This window comes from Hypanus sabinus, chromosome 3 (genome assembly GCF_030144855.1).
Source record: "Hypanus sabinus isolate sHypSab1 chromosome 3, sHypSab1.hap1, whole genome shotgun sequence".
NCBI lineage: Eukaryota > Metazoa > Chordata > Chondrichthyes > Myliobatiformes > Dasyatidae > Hypanus > Hypanus sabinus.
In genome coordinates this window covers 176233155-176255115 of record NC_082708.1, presented here as the reverse complement: position 1 = coordinate 176255115, position 21961 = coordinate 176233155, and the positions used below count along the sequence as shown (strand labels likewise).

Sequence of the window (21961 nt, the reverse complement as noted above, 5' to 3'; positions counted from 1 at the left end):
GGGGTGAAAGAGCTCACCAGCTCCACCACCTGACGTTCATTGGTATTACCAGCGCCAATTCCTCTCAATTCCTTTCATTATTTGTGATCAGTGAATTAGTGGTCATGTGAGATCAGGGTGCAACAATTTATATTGCACCTACAAATTTGCTATCTAATGCACATGCTTCAAAAGATTAATTACACCCTTCCTTCTGCTTTGAAAGTATTACCCTGGATTGCACTGTACTGCGGTCACAGAACAAATTTCCTAACATTTATATCTGTGATAATAAATCCGATTGAGTGACCCACCGGATGGGACGTACAAGATTAAGTTCCCATTGGAACTTACGGGGGAGCTGCCACTAGCTAAGTAGGCAAAGTTCCAGATACCTGAACATACACAGCAAGTCATTTACCTTCGAGTGCTTGCTGAGAGAGCTGAGGGTTCAGAATCAGAATCAGGTTTTTTATTACTGACATAAGTCATGAATTTAAGTATGTACTACTGTACCTTTCAGAGGTACAGAACATGATATAAACTGTCACTATTAGTTACAATATGAACAGTGCAAATGTGCAATAGCAAGGTAGTGCTCAAATGGTCAGCTTCCATGGAACAATTCGGAAGCAGAAAGTACTGCATACTTAGTGACGAAGACTAAACTGCAATCCTCTTCTGAAATCGAGAGCCCTGAACAGTGCTATACAATTTCATTGGCTGTGATATGAAACTGAAGTCTAAGTGGCAGATGAGATCATGGACACAACCCTCCCCACTATTAAGGACATTTTCAAGAGGCAGTTACTCAATGTGGCATCCATCACTAAGGGTCCTTATTATCCAACACATACCCTCTTTTCGATATAACCATTGTAAGACCACAAGACATAGGAGCAGAATTACCCTATTTGGTTATCAAGCCCGCTCCACCATTCCTTCATGGCTGGTTTATTATCCCTCTCAACCCCGTTCGCCTGCCTATTACCTTTGACATCTTGACTAATCAAAAACTTAACAACTTCTGTTTCAAATATACTCAGTAACTTGGCCTCCACAGCCATCTGGGGCAATGAATTCCATAGATCCCCTGGCTAAAGAAATCCCTCCTCTCGTTATAAATCAGCATCCCCCTATTGAGGCTGTGCCTTCTAATCCTAGACTCCTCCACTGCAGGAAGCATCCTCTCCCCTCACTTTCCGTGTGGTGGTGGAAGAGTAACAGAATACGGCACTCAACAATTCAGAGATAGCTTCATCCTTCAGATTTCTGATCGGCCCATGAATTCTACCTTGGTATTCCTTTGCTTTTTTTGCAATTTATTTTGTAATTTATACTCACTTTATGTCTTTGCGCTGTACTGTAGCCACAAAGCAACATTTTTCAGGAATTTGATTCAAATTCTGGTTCTGTCAATGTGACAAGCAGGTCATTGGTGTAGTACCCAAGCAGTGAATAGTGGATGGACAGCACTGAGATCTTCCCCACATAGAACAGTTCCGTCCTTTCACCCACAAAAGCTCGGAAACCCTTCATCTTTCTCCAATGTCTTTTTCTCCATTCACGTTTTTGGCTTCCCCCTCTTGCCCCTTCTTGTCTACCCACCTGCCTATCACCTCCCTCTGTTGCCCCTCCTCCTTCCTTTTCTCCCGCACTCCATTATCAGATTCACCCTTCTTCAGCCCTTTACCATATCCAGTTGTCACCTCCTAGCTTCTCACTTCATCCCCTCTCACTTGTCTTCACCTATCACCTTCCAGCTTGTTCTTCATCTCCACATTCTTATTCTGGCTTCTCCTCCTTCCTTTCCGGCCCTGATGAGGGGTCTCAGCTGAATCATCAACTGTTTATTCCTCTCCACTGATGCTGTCTGACACGCTGAGTTCCTCCAGCATTTTGTGCGTGTTACCCTTCATAAGGGAAGTCACCTTCGGTATCAGTGCAGATGCACCTGTAATCAGGTCAGTTGTTTTATTAAATTTATTATCACCGTGTTCAGGATCCAATTTAAAATAAAACACACACAGGCAAAAAAAAATGCAAGGACAGATCTCCAAACGGATGCTTTTATATATATATTTAAAAAAAATTATATTGAATTAATTAACTGAGAATTTCCTTTCCAGAAAACTTGCCAAGCACCAGTCAGCAGCAGGATGGGCAAGAATCTGTAAAGTGAACACTGAACACACTAAATAGGATGGTGGTGATGGGACCTTTAAGGCTGAGGGCCCACTACCAGGCTCAGACAATGCTTGAATGACATTAGCAACTGTAAATAATAAGTCAGTTCCCACAGTGACAAGATAGCAATCTCTGGTTAACAGGGCACTGCAAACAATGGAATACTTCTCAGCTGGGGTTTACACCTTCGGTGAATTAGTGTTTGCCCTGGGAGTCAGAGGGAGCATCACACATGGTTTCTCTGCCCAAGTCACGATTTGCTGCTGTTGACACTGGTACCAGTACCTGGCAACAACAGGTACTAATACAACTGGGTGGGAATGCACACAGCCTAGGCTCTTGCTCACAAAATCCCTGACCACAGTTTAAATGTCAATGTGAGATGGGTGTCCCTTCATCAATGTCTCCATCAAGATCTGGTCAGAAAACCAGATGACAGTGGAGTGTCAACTCCATGGTGTTTCCAAAGATCTGCACATTCCATCTGCCCCTTCTGTCCTGACACAGATCCAGAGACAGCTCGTGATCTGGACGTCTCAAAGACATACGCTGCCCCACTACTGGGAGTTACATCTCAGCCCGCTGTCCCGTTAATCTTCACATGACCTAAGCACAGAGATAACCCACATCTCCAGGCCTTGTAGTCAACAGCACGGAGGCTGAGGTAGTAATCTGCGTTGCCCCCAACCCAGAATGAACAACTCAAAATAAGGCAACTGTGAACAGCTACTCCTGCAAAGCTGAGTATCTGTCAGGGGCTGCTTAAAAACAATGTTTTTAAAAAAAAACTATAAAGAAGATATTTGGCAGGATAACTTATTAAATCAGAAAGTTTAAGGCAAAGTGATCTTCATTCTGAAGGGAAGACTCAGTTCCTGCGGTTTGTCAGTGCGACTGTCTATCCCGACAGCAGACGGTCCCGTCCTTCATTCCAAAGTAAACGCGTTCCGCCATGTCGATGAAAAGCCCCGTCTCCACCACTCCTGCAGCGGTACAGAGTGTTTAGTACTTGTCCATAGAGAACACAATGCCACTCCACATGGGACACCTGGCACATTTCTCCCTTGAGGCTATACTGGGGGGAGGGGGGGGGGGTCCAATTTCAAACCTCCTGGGTATCTAAATAGCACGGGAAGGGGCTTGCTTCCTTGCTCCCTTGTTTTAGGCGATGCACACGATGACTGGGAAAGTATGCTTTACGTTCACTTTTAACAGTGTGTTTGTTGAATATACTTATGTTTATTGAATATTCAGCTTTGACGTGTCTAACTTGGGGGACCTCAATGTTTGGTCAAATATTTACTGTTTGTAAGTAAATGGTTAATATATCTATTTGAAGTCAGTGCATTTCCTGTCTCACTTGCTGGACTCACGAACCTGACTGAATATTACATTTGGCGTTGCCAGCAGGATCTGGCTTTTTGAGCAGAAATGAATTTCTTTAAGAGGTTATTTAAAAGAGAGTTTGAGAGATGCAGAGCCCCAGGGTGGACAGATAATTGTGCAGGCTTTGGAAGTCTTGCTAACTTACCGACGGGTTATGGAATTGGTTATGGATTGGTCTGACCAGTTAGATTTCGCTGGGGTTGAAATGGCACATCACGTTGTTTCTATACTAAACCATTGGGTTTTCTCAGAAAAAAAAGATAGCCAGTGGGATACTTTCTGGCTGTCTGCAACAGTTGCAAGGCATCAGTATAAAACGACAGCAAGTCTTAAGAATGAATTGGACGCCCTCAGTCAGCGTTGTATTATTCTAAGTGGATCACTATTGATGGCTCAGAGCAAGGCTATGAACTTAGAAGATATGAATATACAGATAGCCTGTCTTTAGTGAATGTACAGAATTTAGAGGTGGCTCGAAGTGAATAGTAAAAGTTTTTTCAGCATATTAAAATTAAAAGAGAAATGAGAGTGGATATAGGACCACGAGAAAATGAGGTAGGAGAAATAATAACAGGGAACAAGGAGATGGCTGATGAACTAAATGAGTATTTTGTGTCAGGCTTCACTGTGGAAGACACTAGCAGTGTGCCTGATGTTGTAGTGTGTGAAGGAAGTGAAGTGGGTGTAGTTACTGTTACAAGAGAGAAGGTACACAAAAAGCTGAAAGACCTAAATGTACACAAGTCATCCAGACCAGAAGAACTGCACCCTAGGGTTCAGAAAGAGGTAGCGTTAGAGATTGTGGTGGCATTAGAAATGATCTTTCAGAAATCATTGGACTCTGGCATGGTTCCAGAGGACTGGAAAGGTACAAATGTTACTCCACTCTTTAAGAAAGGAGGAAGGCAGCAGAAAGGAAATTATGGACCAGTTAGCCTGACCTCAGTGGCTGGGAAGATGTTATGAAGGGTGAGATGGTGGTGTACTCGGTGACACAGGACAAGATAGTACAAAGTTAGCATGGTTTCTTTCTGGGAAAATCCTGCCTGATGAACCTGTTGGAATCCTTTGAGGAGATTACGAGGAGGTTAGATAAAGGGGATGTAGTGGATGTTATATATCTGGATTTTCAGAAGGCCTTTGACAAGGTACCACACATGAGGCTGATTACCAAGTTAAGGGCCCATGGTATTACAGGAAAGTTACCAACATGGTTAGACCATTGTCTGATTGGCAAGAGGCAGCGAGTGGGAATAAAAGGATCCTTTTCTGGTTGGCTGCTAGTGATTATTGGTGTTCCACAGGGGTCAGTGTTCGGACCACTTATTTTCATGCTGTATATCAATGATTTAGATGATTGAATAGATGGCTTTGTTGCCAAGTTTGCAGATGATACAAAGATTGCTGGAGGGGCAGGTAGTGTTGAGGAAACAAGTAGGATGCAGGAGGACTTAGATTAGGAGCATGGGCAAGAAAGTGGCAAATAAAATGCAAAGTTGGAAAATGCATGGTCATGCACTTTGGTAGTAGAAATAAGTGTGCGTAATATTTTCTAAATGGGGAGAAAATCCAAGAATCTGAGATGCAGAGGACTTGGGAGTCTTTATGCAGAACACCCTGAAGGTTAACTTGCAGGTTGAGTCAGTGGTGAGGAAGGCAAATACCATGTTGGCATTCATTTCAAGAGGTCTAGAATACAAGAGCAGGGATGTGATGCTGAGGCTTTATAAGGCAATGGTGAGGCCTCACCTTGAATACCGCAGTTTTGGGCACCTCATCTTAGAAAGACGTGCTGGCATCGGAGAGGGTCCAGAGGAGGCTCACAAGGATGATTCCAGGAATGAAAGGGTTATCATAAGAGGAACGTTTGATGGATCTGGGTCTGTACTTGCCAGAATTCAGAAGGATCAGGGGGAATCTCACTGAAACCTTTTGAATGTTGAAAGGCCTAGACAGTAGAAGTGGAAAGGATGTTTCCCATGGTGGGAGAGTCTCGGACAAGAGGGCAGAGCAAATTGCAAGTTTAGGGGATAGGTACAGACGCAAGGCTGGGTAGACTTTGGCCACATGGTTATTGAGGTTATGAGATGAGGGGAGTACCTGAGTGGGCTTATCTAATGAGATATGGGTGCCTTAGGGACACTATCGTCCCAACATGCAATCAATAATACCCTGAGAACGTTGCTTCCCCTTAAAATAAATGCTTTGCTATGGACTTGGGTAATGGCAGAAGTTAAACTTAGGTATCCCACTTTTGCTGAACGGAATTTAAAACCCAAGCAGAGTGGAGCACAGTGGAAGAGGGTACTAAAGTTCTACACCAGTGGGCTCTTATCACAGATATATACCGCAATAGTGATAGCCCACCAGAGAATGTTGAAACATAAGAAATAGGAGGAGTCGGCTATCCAGCAAATCAAGCCTCCCCTGCCATTCAATAAGATCATGGCTGATCTGTCCGTAAAAATCAGCTCCATCTACCTGCCTTTTCCCCATAACCCTCAATTCCCCCACTATGTAAAAATCTATCTTATTATATCTTAAATATATTTAGTGAAGAAGCCTCAACTGCTTACCAGAATTCCAGATTCACCACTCTCTGGGAAAAACAGTTTCTCCTCATCTCCGTCCTAAATCTTCTCCCCTGAACTTATTACTACTTATTAGTATTTAAATATTGCTATATTTCTACACTATTCTTGATTGGTGTGACTGTAACGAAACCAAATTTCCCTCGGGATCAATAAAATATGTCTGTCTGTATGAATCTTGAGGCAATGTCCTCTAGTTCTCGTCTCACCTACCAATGGAAACAACTTTCCTACTTCTGTCTTATCTATCCCTTTCAAAATTTTGTATGTTTCTATAAGACCCCCTCTCATTCTTCTGAATTCCAGAGAGTAGTCCCAGGCTACTCAATCTCTTCTCATAAATTAACCCCTTCATCTCTGGAATCAACCTGGTGACCCTCTGCACTGCCTCCAAAGCCAGTATATTCTTTCTCAAGTATGGAGACCAGAACTGCAGACAGTACTCCAGGTGTGGACTAACCAGTATCCTGTATAGCTGCAGCATGTTGAATTATCTTCTGGAATGATGGGACATGTGGTTACGTTGACCGTATTTCCAATAATAGTGCTGTCTGTAATAGCACCAGTTGTTGGTCATCCTATAAGTAGGCAATTCAATTATTACAAGGTTCAGAGTACGTAGAAGAAGGTATGTGTAGTCAGGTACAAAAGCTAGATTAGCAGATGGGGAGTGGAGGATCCTGCACGTCCCATACAGAAAAGTTTTTAGCATTGCTTAAAGTGGGGTTCCAGAGGAGCAGGTAAATAGGGTTCCAACCCCCATCCTCTATGCAATGTGAAAATACTGTCAGGAGGAACAAGGGAGGGAGGCTGTTGAGGGGGAAGGGTCATTCTTCAAGTTCTCTGCAGATAAGGGTTCCTTTTGTCCTCTGCCAGATTCCTCACATTCCATTCAGTGTTCCTGCAAAGGATATTGGCCTTTCCAATCACCAGCACAGGAACTGGGAGGGGGAGGGGTGGGTGGTTAATGTCTCCTTGTTGTAGGGAGAGGGTCATTCGACCTGCATCCATCTTCCTAGTAAATGTAGTGTCAAAGATCTGAATGTGAGGTGTGGCCACGTGTCAGCTTGCATGTGTGTGCGCGCGCGCGGCCTGAATGTGTTGAGTCCCGCCCAGTTGCTTTTTCCTTACCAGCTAAGCGCTGTTTCTCTGTGAGAATTTAAATGTTTTTTTGTTGTTGTTCCATGGGAAGTTTTAAAGATGAATACAGCCTGGGCTTGTGATTTTGTGTTTAATTTAAATCACAAACAAGAAAAAAATCTGCAGATGCTAGAAATCCAAGCCACATTTGACATCCTTACCTGGGATCATTTTAATGCCCACATTGACATCTTTCCAATTGGAGATATTACTGAACTTCCAGTCCAGGATAAAGTTCCCGTTATCCGTTACTACTGGTCCCTAGAATAAACCAGCACCAGATGTACAGTTTCATTACTTACAAACCATTCAGAACCGGCTGCCAAGTGAGTAGTTTCTCCGAGCCCTCCCGGAAGTGTCAGCTGCAGTGTTACAAGTCCCAGAGTGAGGGTTCTGAAGAGCACTCACCGCACAATGTATGTTGTGCTTTCAAGCCCCACTAGATGCTTCATTTTTTTTAAAAAAACTTTTTTTTATTGAGTTTTCAAATAATTACAGAAAGAAAAAAATATATACCCTTCCCCCCACCTCCCCTTAGCCCCTCCCCCCTAAAATCCCTATATATAAAGAAAGAAAGAGTGGCTGGATATCGGAAGATCCCCACATGCTCCATGGAGTTCGTAATAACTTTAGTATATATATATTTATTTATTTCCCCCAAAAAAACAATTATTTTATCTTCGGAGCATCTATATATTTAATCCTGTCTTTTGTAAATAAGGGTGCCAAATTTTCAAAAATGTTTCATATTTATCTCTTATATTTTAAGTAAATTTTTCAAGTGGAATACAGCTGGAAATTTCATTCTTCCAACGACCTATACTTAAGTATGCATCCGATTTCCAAGTAACTGCAATAGCCTTTCTGGCTACTGCCAGTGCAATTTTTATAAATTCTTTCTGATATTTATTCAATTTGGGTTTCGATTTTATCCCTTCAATATCGCCTAGTAAAAATAATATTGGATTATGTGGAAGTTGTGTTCCAATAAAACTCTTAAATTTGTCCAAAAAGGTTGAATTTTAGAACAAGACCAAGTAGAATGTAAAAAAGTACCGATTTCTTGGTTATGGATGCTTCATCTCACAATCTACGCCAACACATCACTGAAACACTGTACTAAAGATGTAGGTTTTCAGGAAGGGCATTGAATTGGGGCCCATCAAATGGTAAAAGATCCCTTAGCGACTTCCTCTGGTGGTCTGGCCAATATTTGTCTCTTACCAACATCTCTGAGCCAGAACTCATTAAAGGTTGTGGAACCTTATGAAGCCACTCAGCTCCTGGAAAAGCAAAGAAAGAACCCATGGAAGTAGTGTAGTGTACCCAGACCTGAGTGCCATCTATTGGGTAGTGGAGTACGTGGGGGTGTACCAGATAGTGTAGCAGGTAACCAAGTTGTGCACCAGGACCCAAGTAAGGAATTTCAGGAGGATTATGAGCAATGGAGCTGGGAACTTAAGCATATAACACAGCCGCTTCTTATCCTCTCTTGGAGTGGATTTTACAACATGCTTCCAAAGTGCATCGTTGGACAATTTTTTTTAACATGAATCCTGGTTCAGAATCAGAATCGGGTTTATTGTCACCTGCAACATGTCGCGTTACATAATTTGTTGACTTTGTGGCAGCAGCATAATGTAATACATAATAGAGGGGAAAAACTGAATGACAGTAAGTGTGTGTGTGTGTGTGTGTATATAAAAAAAGTTAAATTAAAATCAGTGCAAAAATAGAAATTTTTGAAAAAGCACTGATCGTTGAGTGTGTGTCTTCATGCTACTGTACCTCCTTCCTAATGGTAGCAATGAGAACAGGGCATGACCTGGTTAATAATCTGTCTTTTACCTCAGGATGGGATGGGAAGGGAACATTCCTACTCTCTGTTATTGTGAAATACATTACTTAATCCAGCATGGTGGGGTGAGAGAGGGCGTGGAACACGGGATTCCAACCCCCTTCCTTATTGACTATTCCATACTGAGCTGTGTGGATGGCTCAAAGTTAGCCTCTCCCTGAAGGGACCCAGCACTGCACTCCGAGCCAAGGTTCAGGGGCCACTGTAAGCGTGCACTCACTGCTTTGCTGACAGCCATTCGCAGATCTACATTCCCTCCGTACTTAGCGACGATCGCCCTGGTCACTGGCACGTAGGCCATTGGGATGACTTCGACTGGAACTCCTTTCTTCCAGTTCTCACCCAGGTTTTTGGAATCTTTCCTTAAAGTGAAAGGAATTGAAAACATCAGGTCAGCGGACACATTACGGCATGACACAGATTAAGAAAGGAGATAACAGATTATTCGTCACACACGTACATGGAAATATAGAGTTAAAGGCGTCGTTTGTATCATTATCACAGACTGAGGTCAAGCTGCAAGCATAGCATGCCCACAACTTACTGACCCATATGTCTTTCGAATGTGGGAAGAAACCAGAGCGTTCCGAGGAAACCCGCGCAGTCATGGAGAGAATGTACAAACTCCTTACAGACAGCAAGAATTGAACTGCAATCGTTGAAACTGTAACGTGTTATGCTGGCCACCAAGCTACAAAACAGTCCCTGTAGGCATCTGCCAGAAGATGAAGATACAAGACACTAGGATCTTCAGAGGTTTATTTGAGTCACTGGAAGAAAGATGGGCTTGACCAGATTCATCCAGGCAGGACCTCTGGCCCACTTCGTCCATTGGCATTGATCTCATTTCACTGCATTCAGTTTCACCTTTTTACAACATTGCTATTTTAATGTTGTAACTGCTCCTACCACCTGGCTCCAGATATACACCAACCCCTCAGTAAAATTCTTGCCACCCCTTGTAAGCAAAGCCATCAAATTCCAGACACCTGAATGAATCTTTTCTGCACTCCTGCACCTGCATATTACCTCTGTAGTCATGAGCAGAACGACACAGCATTGCCTCACCAATGTCTTCTACAGCTGCAACATGATTTTACAACTCTTGTACTCAATATTCCTGCTTACCAAGGCAAGCTAGACACTATTGTCACTACTCTATCCACCTGTATCATTACTTTCAGTGAGCTACGGACTTATACCTCAACGTTCCTCTGAATATCAGTGCTCCTTAAGGTTTACAGTAGATATACAGCACAGTAACAGGTCACAGGGCCCTCGTCCAATTACACCCATTTGACCAATTAACCTGAACGTCTAGAACGGGGGTCGGCAACCCGCGGCTCCGGAGCCACATGTGGCTCTTTTACCTCTGTGCTGCGGCTCCCTGTTGCTTTGGGAAATAATTGGTCTTTTGCAGCATCCGCGCCCATGGGGGCCAGGTTGAGGGAGGCTTAAAAGCAAGGCTGTTTAGTTCGAATAAAGTTATTCGACTGCAGTTTACTGACTGCGTGAGCACACCGCTACAACGTGTTTTTATCGCTATTAATATACGTCACCACTGCCAATACCTGACACCCATCAGTGCGCGATTTCTTTAATTTTTCGATCCAAGGTAGGCCAACTATGGAGAATTCTAAAAAAAGAAAAGTGACTGAAGAAAACAGAACGTTTACTGATAAGTGGACAGATTCATTTGCTTTCACTGCTGACGAGACTGGTTTACCGGTATGCTTAATGTGCAATGAGAAACTACCAAACAACAAATAGTCAAAAATCGCAAGACTTTTCCAGAATAAACACGCAGCCTTTGCTCAAAAATATCCGGATGGAGATGAGAGAGAAAAAGCCGTTTCGGAACTGATGCGGAAGGTTGATCTGAGCAAAAATCATTTCAAGCAATGGATGAAGTCCGGAAAACCAACGACATACGCTAGTTATATTGCCGCTCAGGAAATAGTCAGGCACGGGAAGCAGTTTACAGATGGTGAATATATAAAAGAATCTTTCATTAAGATTTCAGAACATCTATTCACGGACTTTAAAAACAAGAGTGAAATTGTGCAGAAAATCAGGGATATGCCCCTCTCTGCAAAGACTGTCAAAGACAGAACCATAAAAATGGCAGAAGACATCACAAGACAGCAAATTAAAGTCATCAATTCAGCTGTGGCCTACTCGATTGCCTGTGACGAGTCTCAAGACAAAGGTGATATTGAACAAATATCGTTGTTCTGCCGGTATGTAAACTCTGCCGGGCCACAGGATGAACTGATTGAGTTGATACCTCTAAAAGACCAAACACGGGGGGAGGACATCTGTGAGGCTCTCTTGAATTGTTTAAGAGCCAAAGGAATAAAGACTACCCACCTGGTGTCAGTAGCTACTGATGGGGCACCGAATATGACGGGAACGCACAAGGGAATTGTGGCTTTACTGCAGAAGTCGCTGGACAGAAAGCTGCTGATTTTTCACTGCATCTTGCACCAAGAGGCACTGTGCGCTCAAACATTTCCTCCGGAATGCACAGAAGTAATGGATGTTGTCATTCAGATTGTCAATAAAATAATGGCAAATCACCGTCAATTCTGTTTGTTACTGGACGAGCTGGAAAGCGCATATTCTGATCTCCTGCTGCACAACAAAGTCCGGTGGCTGTCCAGAGGGGAGGTGCTGAAACGCTTTGTCGCGTGTCTGGAAGAAGTGAAAACTTTCCTGGGCAGCAAAGGGCTGGAAAAGCTACACTTCATGGTAGACATGACAGCACATCTGAACACGCTGAACACAGCTCTTTAGGGGAAAGGACGTACAGCCCTACACATGTTAGAGGAGTTTTGGCATTCGAGCGCAAGTTGACAGTGCTTGCCAGAGATTGACAGAAAGGCACTTTGTCTCACTTCCCCAATTTGAGAGAGTTCAAACAAGGTCACGACATGATAAATTCGGAGTATTTACATTCTGCAATCATCGCAATGCAAACATCGTTTGGGAAACGCTTCTGTGAGTTCAGAGAGGAAAAAAACACATTATCCTTCCCGGTCACTCCCCCAAGCATCGATTCATCTCTACTGAATACGACTGCATTGGCAGGTGTGAGTAAACCTGATCTTGAGATGGAACTGGCCGAAATAGCCGACAAAGACATATGGGTGTCCAAGTTTAGACGCTTGACAGCAGACCTTGAAGATGTTGCCCGTCAGAAGGCCGTTCTTGCTCAGAATCACAAATGGAGTGGTGTTGAAAACCTCCCTAAACCGGACAAACTTGTGTTCGAAACATGGAATGTTATCCCCGACATTTATGTAAACATTAAAAAGTATGCGCTTGGAGTACTGTCGATCTTTGGATCCACATATGTATGTGAGCAGGTGTTCTCCAACATGAACTTTATTAAAAACAAACATCGTGCACGCCTCACAGATGACAGCTTGCGATCCTGTGTAAAGATGAAGGTGACGTCATACAGCCCTGATGTGCAGGTGCTGTGCGCTGAGGTCCAGGAGCAGAAATCCCATTAACCAAGTATGATACATATTTTAATTGCCTATTATTTTAGGAATATTCATATTTTTTCATTGTTCAGTGAAATAGTCCTTTGATTTTTCAGGTTGACAGCTGGCTGACGTTATTTTTGGTTTGCTGCTGGCGGAAAATTTAAGTTCAGCGTTTTTCATAAATAAAAGAAGAACTCAAATAGACATTGAGTATTTTACTTAAAAGTAACCTTCAACCCAACGTCTTTTTTTCGGAGTTCAAAATGTTTTTGTTGCATGCAGAAATGTAATTTCGTTTTCTCTGCAGGAGTTCATCAATTTCATAAATGCAACACATTACAGTTTGTTTATACATAGCATAAAGGCAAAAAAAACATTGTATGCAGTGTTATTTCATTTTAAATGTCAAACGGGTTTTGCGGCTCCCAGTGTTTTCTTTTCTGTGGGAAACGGGTCCAAGTGGCTCTTTCAGTGGTAAAGGTTGCTGACCCCTGGTCTAGAATGTGGGAGCACACCAAGACCACCAGAGTAACCCATGTAGTCATGGGGAAACTGCACAAACTCGTTATAGACAGTGGCAGAATTGAACCCAGTCACTGGTGCTGCAGTAGTAACATTATGCTACCACGCAGTCCCATTTCAAAGGTTCATGCAGTGTACAACTCCAAGAATCTTCTATTTCCATCTTTAATATCTCTATGTTTCCCTTTCAGGTTCTTTTGAAGACACTGACCTGGAGTTACATGCTGATTCTGGTTCTTTGGGGGGTGGGGGGAGAATGGGACCCGTTCTTCGGGTTTCAGGACGGGCTGCTGCTTGGCGCACCAAGGGTTTGGACTGAGAGTCTGGCTCGGATTTGGATAAGATATCGGGGCTCTGGAGACGGGCAAATCGAGTTTCAGTGTCACGGCAGGAGAACTGTGTTGTCAGAGGAGTTGGGGTATCTGCTGTGGGCCCAAAAACCCAGGATCTTTGCGACCTTCAGGCACAGAGCTCGAAAAAAGCGACATAACAGAATTTTAACATCATAAACCAGCCAGTTGTTTGTTGTGTCTCCCCGCTCACTGGGAAAATGGGGACACCTCCTTCTCCCTTATTAGGGAGAGAGAGAACCTGTGGTATGTTGAATGCCGGTGTGATACGCCAAGTCTGTAGGGCATCTGTAAGTCTGGCTTTCCTATTGCTTTGCTCAAACTCGAGCGCGATGCTTGCTTTTCTCTGCCAGTGGGGGAGGGGGGACTGTTGCTTGCTGCCGTTTACATGCAGGAGAGAGGTGAGCGAGGGGGGAACTTTGGGGCTCTCACGTTTGGCTGTCATTTATTCTTTGGGGTACTCCTCTGTTTTCGTGGATGTTTGCAAAGAAAAAGCATTTCAGGATGCATATTGTACACACTTCTGACATTAAATTGGACCTTCGAACCTTTGAGATAGCTACAAAGAAAAACTATGGAAGTTCAAAGAGAAACAGCAAACCCACCACAAAAATGCAAAAAAAAATCAACCCCCCCCCCCCAAATCCCCCATCCCTAAACAAAATCGCAATAAGAACATTGACCTCACACTTAACTGGATTAAATACCATCTACCATCACTCCATCCCAATTAAACTACGTCCCACTGTATCCTAAACTATCTTCAATATTTTTAGCTCCCATTTTCATGTCATTGACAAACTTACTAAGCAGACCACCTACACTCCTGACCAAAGCATATATTTTTTTAAAAACAAAAGTCCCAGCACCAACCCCTACACTACAGCACTTATTACACACTAGTCAAAAAAATCAACCATCCACCAGAAATCTGTCTTCCATTGTCAAGCCAGTTGTGGACCCAGTTTCCCAACATGCATCAGACCCTTAAGCTCCATTATCTTCTGGATCATGCCTACCATACGAGAGCTTGCCAAATTTCACATAAACAAGGGGTACAATCTGCCTAGGGGAATAATTTGGCGACATTCCTCCAGGGATTATTTAGAAGCCCCTCTTTTGTTAATTCCTTCATGAAGTAGTGTTGTTGCTCAGGGTCAGTTGTTGGAGCCAGCCTTTGGTAGCTTCCTTCTGTCAGAGGCCTATACCCACATGACTTGTATCACTAGAGAACAGGAGGGAGGAGTTGGGTTTAATTGAAACTGGAGATCTTGGGGGTCCTTAACATGATGGACACGGAGAGGAGATATCCTCAGGAGGGAGAATCTGAAACTAAGAGGTCACTATAAGGAGACACCATTCAACATAGACAAGGAAAATGTTCCCTCAGAGGACCTTTGATGCTCACTTCTTCAAAGGGTGGAGAAGTAGATGTTCTTTTATTATTTAAGGCAGAGGTAGAAAGATATTTTACCCAGAAGGTGGTGATTTGTGGAATTTACTGCCACAGAAATGCTGTGGTCAAATGAATGGGTGTATTTAAGGCGGAGGATAATTGGTTCTTGATTAGTAAGGGCATTAGACGTTGCAGGGAGAAGACAGGAGAATGGGGTTGAGGGAGAAAATAAATCAGCCAACTCAAATAGACCGAATGGGCTAATTCTGTTCCAATGTTTTATGATCTTAAATTTAATAAGCAAATGGGCTGAGAGATAGATGAAAATGTGAAACTAAGCAACTGCGATTACTATCAGAAGTCACTATTTGATTAAATATTAGAGCAGAGTTGAGTGGATATGATCTGCTTTGTTTCTAATTTGAAGGTACGTACATGCACCACTTTAGCTAAGACCTGACCACTGCCCTGGACACAGCAGGCAACATTCCTTTGGGGGCAGCAAACAGCAGGCATGCTCACCATTCCAGGACTACTGTCCTGTAGGTGAACAATTACACCCGCCCATAGTGCGTCCAGGTAGCTTCCTTCAGGAAAAATGTGACCCCCAGCCAAAATGCAATAGGAACTACATTTCAATATGAGATTCATGTGTGCAGTTGAACCTATCCAGGATTTCATTGATAGGCATATCGTTCCTTTTCATCAAGGAGTGACAGGAATTATTTAGAGAGGCTCTTACCTGTAATCAGCAATAATGATAAACTTCTTTGCGCAGCCAGCAACGATCTTCTCCTGAGTCAAGCAGCCTCTGTCAGAAGAGCAAGAGTACGTTGTTAGGGCAGAGCGGTGGCAGGGAGCGAGGCAGCAGACGGGCAGAGATTAGAGATGGAAGAGCCCTAACACTCGGGCTGCCATCTACTTTATCAGCAGAGGGCTTCTGGAATGATGAACAACGGAAGTCATATGAATCATGACACCGTCTTGACCTCCACCCGCAACTGCAGCAATCCACTTACAAACAACACTCAGATTTTCGCTTTAAAGTCCCAGTGGGAAGCCAACTCTGATCCCAGCAGGTGGCCTCCTCAACTGCCATTATGAACACACTCGGGTTGGAGGAGCAACACCTCATATTCTGTCTTGAGTAGCCTCTGTCTAACCTGACAGGCCAAACATGGATTTCTCTAACTTCCATTAATTTCTGCCCCTTCCCTCATATCCCTTTTTCCATTCCCCATTCTAGCTCCCCTCTTACCCCTTCTCTTCTCCTTATCCTCCCATCATCTCCCTTTGGTGCCCCTCCTCCTCCTTTCTCCCATGGTCTACTCTGCTCTCCTATCAGATTCCTTCTTCTTCAGCCCTTTACCTTTTTCACCTGTCACCTCTCAGCTTCTCACTTCACCCTCTCAACCCTGCCGTACCCCCTCACTTGGTTTTACCTATCACCTGCCAGGCTGCACTTCTTCCCCAACTTATTCTGATTTATTCCCCCTTCCTTTCCACTCTTGGCCCAAAATGTTGACTGTTTATTCCCTTCAATAGATGCTGCCTGACCTGCTGAGTTTCTCAATAATATTTTGTGTGTGCTAACTCTGATGATGAGAGAGATGGAGCACTTCTGTTGCAAAACTGACTAGCTGACTATCACAGTAAAAGATCTCAGAGAGATGGTGAAGATGGAGCAACAGTAAATCACAGCACAGGCTCTGGAACCACTGAGTCAGGTTCAGCAAAGCTCAGAGAAGGGTAAACTTACAAGGCCATCTCTCCAACAAATTAAAAACAAAAAATTCCCCCTCAGCTTTAAAAGAGAAACAGAGTTAATGTTTCACAGTGAAAAACCGTTTGCCATGATCTGAAACGGGAACTCAGTTTCTCTCTCAATTAAAGCTGCCTGATCTGCTGAGTATTTTCAGCATTTTCTGCTTTGATTTCAGATTTCTGTAATCTGCTTTTTTTTAAAAAAAAGCTTTGCCTATGACATTTTGACTGGTGGAGGAGACTGTGTAGGAGCTGGACGAATAAACACAAGAAATTCAACAGATGCTGAAAATCCAGAGTAACATACAAAATGCTGGAGGAACCCAGCAGGTCAAGTAGCATCAATGGAAAGTCAACATTTCAGACTGAGATTGACAGAAACTGCCTGACCTGCTGAATTCCTCCAGCAATTTTTCTTGACTAAGTTATTGAAACATATTCAAACTGAAACTATATCACTGATACTTCCTCTACAATTTGCTGCCTGAGTATTTGGTTTCTCGATTTCGGTTGAGCAGCATTTGCAGTGTTTTGCTTTTGGACAAATAACTACACGAGTTGTTTACATTCTTGTAAAAGGGTGGAGAGAGTCAGCATCTATAAATTCCTCGGAGTTGTCACTTCAGAGAATCTGTCCTGGGCCCAGCACACAAGTGCCATTATGTGGAAAGCACGGCAGGACTGTCACATGTTGAAAGATTGGAGCAACTGGGCTTGTATACATTGGAATTTAGAAGGATGAGAGGGGACCTGATTGAAACATATAAGATTATTAAGGGATTGGACTCGCTAGAGGCAGGAAACATGTTCCGGAGGTTGGGGGAGTCCAGAACCAGAGGCCACAGTTTAAGAATAAAGAACGGAGAACGGAGTTGAGGAAAAACTTTTTCACCCAGAGAGTTGTGGATCTGTGGAATGCTCTGCCTCAGAAGGCAGTGGAGGCCAATTCTCTGGATGCTTTCAAGAAAAAGTAAGATAGAGCTGTTAAAGATAGCAGGGTCAAGGGATATGGGGAGACTGCAGGAATGGGGTACTGATTGTGGATGATCAGCCACGATCACATTGAATGGCGGTGCTGGCTCAAAGGGCCAAATGGCCTACTCCTGCACCTACTGTAGAAGTTTGCAAAGATTTGGCACGTCATCTAAAACTTTGACAAACTTCTATACATGTGCGGTGGTAAGTATATGGACTGGCAGCACCACAGCTGGTATGGATAAAACACCAATGCTCTTTAACAGAAAAACTACAAAAAGTAGAGAATATGATAGCCCTGCACATCGTGGGTGCAGCAATCCACACAATTGAGTACACTTACAAGAACAATGTTACAGGAAAGCAACTTCCATCATCAAGGACCCCTACTATCCAAGCCATGCTCTCCTTTCATTGCTGCCATATGAAAGGTCGTATAGGAGCCCCAGGACCCACATGACCAGGCTCAGGAACAGTTAATACTCCTCAATCATCAGGCTCTTGAACCAGAGGGGATAACTTCACTTGCCCTATCACTGAACAGTTCCGAGAACCAATGGACTTACTCTCAAGAACACTTTGTCTCATGTTCACAGTATTTATTGCTTATTTATTATTTTTTTGTCTTTTCCCCCTTTCTTTTTGTATTTGCACAGATCGTTCTTTTTCACACGTTGGTTTTTGTTCATCCTGTTGGGTACAGCCCTTTACTGATTCTATTGTGTTTCTTGTACTTACTGTGAATGCCCACAAGAAAATGAATCACAGGGTTGTATATGGTAACGTATGTGTACTTTGATAATAAATTCATGTAGAATTTTGTAAATAAAATACATATTAAAACAGCATGTCTTCTTCCATTTTGCCCCAAAGACCATTTTTTTAAAAATCAACAGGACAGGTTCAGAAATTGTACCATCTCATCATCAAATTGTACCATCTCATCATCAAATTGTACCATCTCATCATCAGCTGAGAAGATCATTGGGGTCTCTCTTCTGGCCATCACGAACATTTACACTACACGCTGCATCCGCAAAGGAAACAGCATTATGAAGGACCCCATGCACCCCTCATATAATCTCTTCTCCCTCCTGCCGTCGGGGAAAAGGCTCCGAAGCATTCGGGCTCTCATGACCAGACTATGTAACAGTTTCTTCCCCCGAGCTATCAGACTCCTCAATACCCGAAGCCTGGACTGACACCTTGCCCTACTGTCCTGTTTGTTATTTATTGTAATGCCTGCACTGCTTTTGTGCACTTTATGCAGTCCAGTGTAGGTCTGTAGTCTAGTGTAGCTTTCTCTGTGTTGTTTTTTTTATTACTTAGTTCGGTCTAGTTTTTGTACTGTGTCATGTAACACCATGGTCCTGAAAAACATTCTCATTTTTACTATGCACTGTACCAGCAGTTACGGTCGAAATGACAATAAAAGTGACATGACCGGACATTCAAGGTGTGACAGTATCAAATTCCCGAGTACTACTCACCCTCCACCTTTGATTAAATTGAGGTTACAGTCCACCTCGTCAGCACCATCAATGGCAACATCAAGCTGTGATACAGTGGAAGAATAACATGCATCAGTCCAGTAAATGTGCAACGTGGCTGCCTCCACTATTCATTAGTCACTCTCCTGGACGCTGCTAATACAGTCAGAATCAGGTTTAATATCACCAGCATGTGTCGTGAAATGCTTCAACTTTGTGGCAGCAGTACATGATAATAGAGAGAAATAACTGAATGTGTATTTATGTATAATATATAAAATTAAGTTGTACAAAACAGGAAATAAAAAATAGTGAGGTAGTGTTCATGGGTTCAAACTCCATTCAGAAATCAGATGGCAGAGGGGAAGAAGCTGTTCTTGAATTGTTGAGCGTGTACCTTCACGTTCTGTGCCTCCTTGCTGATGGTAGCAATGAGAAGAGGGCATGTGCTGGGTGGTGGTTGATAGGTTATTTGGCCACTGTAAATGGACTCAAGTACATATTGGGGCTGGTTCATCATTATCACATGTAACAAGATACAGTGGAAAGCTCGTCTTGCACACTGTTTACACAGATCAAATCATTACACTGTGTAATGAGATAGAACAGGTAAGACAATAACAATACAGAATGAAGCGTAAAAGCTATTGAACGAGTGCAGTGCAGGTAAACAATAAAGTGCAAGATTATAGTAAGATAGATTGGATTCCAAGATCTTACCATACAAAAAGGTCCATTTACGAGTTTTATGATCCCAGGATAGAAGCTGCCCTTGAACCTAATGGCACAGTACTGTGCAGAAGTCTAAGGCACATATACATTGCTGGGTTGCCTAAGACATCTGCACAGTACTGTAGTAATTTTGTATTGCACTGTACTGTTGCCACAAAAAAGAAATCATGACATTTGTGAGTGATGATAACCTCGATTCTGATATGGGTCTCTATTGTGGTCCGAGAGTGGGAAGGGAGCAGGGAAAGTGAAATCATGGTTGGGAGAAGGGAAAGGGGAGAGAGCAAGAAGCACCAGCGGGACATTCTGCAATAATTAACAAGACAATTTTTTTGGAATCAAATGACCTTGGCCGGTATCTCAGGGCTGGATGTGTCTGCAGCTATGCCATGCTCCCCTCCCAGCCCCTGGCACTCCTCCTCTGCCACCTGTCCCACACCTCATGATTCACAACATGCTGTGCTCCCGCCAGATATACAAACTCGTTCTGTCTAAGACATTTGCACAGTACTGTATGTGCTTTCAGGCCTTTCTAGCTTCTGCCTAATGAGGGTAGAAAACCCCAGGATGTCTGGGATAGATGGGTTCTTTGATTATGCTGGCTGCTTTATCTATACTTTTCACTACCACAGTAGAGTCTATGGTGGGGAGGCTGGTTCCTGTGACATACTGGTGATAGAATCAGGGGCAGTTGATGGGAACCTGCTGGTTGGTGGGTTCATTGGGAGTAGGTTGTTAATTGTAGTTGAGGGAACATTGATAAGTGGACATTATTAGAGGAATGTGATTAATGGGATTGTTTTAGAGCCACCATTGTCATGACGGGCCAAATAGACTCCTGTGTAATAAAAAACATGAAATGGGTAGCAGGGTGGAGATACGTCTCTGCCAAAGGAGGTGTAAGGTGCTCCTTCCCTCCGCTAGCCTGCAGGTCACCCTTGGGCAGGGTGTAACACCTGCTTAGCCCCTCGATCAGGGTCAGATGAATCCATGGGAGCAGTTGGTGGGTGGTCTAATAAGCAGCTGGTGCACATCTCAAGTCCTGATTATGTGACCACTGATGAGGATTAGTAATGGCTGGGGTCACCCTTCTTGTAAAGACACTGCCGAGAAGGCAATAGAAAACCTCGACTGTAGAAGAATTTGCTATACATCACGGCACATATTGATGATGTCATAAGTCATGGCACATAATGATGATGAAACCTGAAAAGTGTGGAGAACTGCCCTCTCGGACCATTGCCTTTGGAGAGGTGGACGAGGTACTGACTGAGCAGTGAGTGATGGAATTCTAATACTTTTGATGGAGCAATGGAGGAGGAACGATTGTATAGAAAATTCAGAGGGATATAGACAGGGTGAATGCAAGCAGGCTTTTTTCGCTCATCTGGGATAAAACTAGCATTAGAAGTTTAGGTTTCGGGTGAAAGGTGAAATATTTAAGGGGAACTGGAGGGGGATCACTACACAGGACTATTTCTCCCAGCTTGCCTGAACACACAGTTCACTGTAACATGGAATGCCAGAGCCCCACCCACCATCCTCCAAAAATAAGCAACGTGAGGTCAACAAAGGTGTCCTACCTCAGGGTGTCTATCCAGGTCACTGAGGGGCAGCTCATGTTTTAGGATAAGCTGACGTGCCTGCAAAGAAGAGAGAGATGCCCCAGTGAGTTGAAACTCCTGCATATAGATGCATGAAAAAACCCAGCTGCTTTGTACAAATAAAATCCCTTAGCCACTAGACTCCGCTACAATTATTACCCTACAAGATCAACAGTCAAATCATGCACTTGAAACTTCCTCTCTCAGTCATCAAGAAGAAACATTCAAGTATTTACACAAGAGAAAGCCTTGGCTCCTTTCCAAAAGTGGTGACAAAGGACATTTTGTTCTTGGCTTTCTTAAATATTGACAACAATCAAGGGTTGGAAATTAAACACAACTGACCTCTGTCACTCCAAATGTGACAAACAGGACTTGCATTTATAAATTGTTTTCCACAAAAGACACCAAGTGATTTTTTTAAGTTAGCAGTGATATATCTATGAAATATTTGTAGTGTGATTGTAGTGGCAGTTAGTTGCATACAGCAGGT

At 43.3% G+C, this 21961-nt stretch overlaps 1 protein-coding gene across 1 annotated transcript in view; it reads right to left on the bottom strand.

The window, feature by feature from the left end:
* Window positions 1–2020: 2020 nt before the first annotated feature.
* rpia (ribose 5-phosphate isomerase A (ribose 5-phosphate epimerase)) overlaps window positions 2021–21961 on the bottom strand; it is a 54411-nt gene continuing 34470 nt past the window's right edge. The window contains exons 4-9 of the mRNA XM_059965694.1: window positions 21448–21507; window positions 19133–19197; window positions 15646–15714; window positions 9362–9503; window positions 7445–7544; window positions 2021–3149 (exon numbers count right to left, since the gene is read on the bottom strand). Coding sequence (XP_059821677.1) covers window positions 3052–3149; window positions 7445–7544; window positions 9362–9503; window positions 15646–15714; window positions 19133–19197; window positions 21448–21507 — 534 coding nt within the window. The 3' untranslated portion in view covers window positions 2021–3051. The remainder of the gene's footprint in view (window positions 3150–7444; window positions 7545–9361; window positions 9504–15645; window positions 15715–19132; window positions 19198–21447; window positions 21508–21961) is intronic.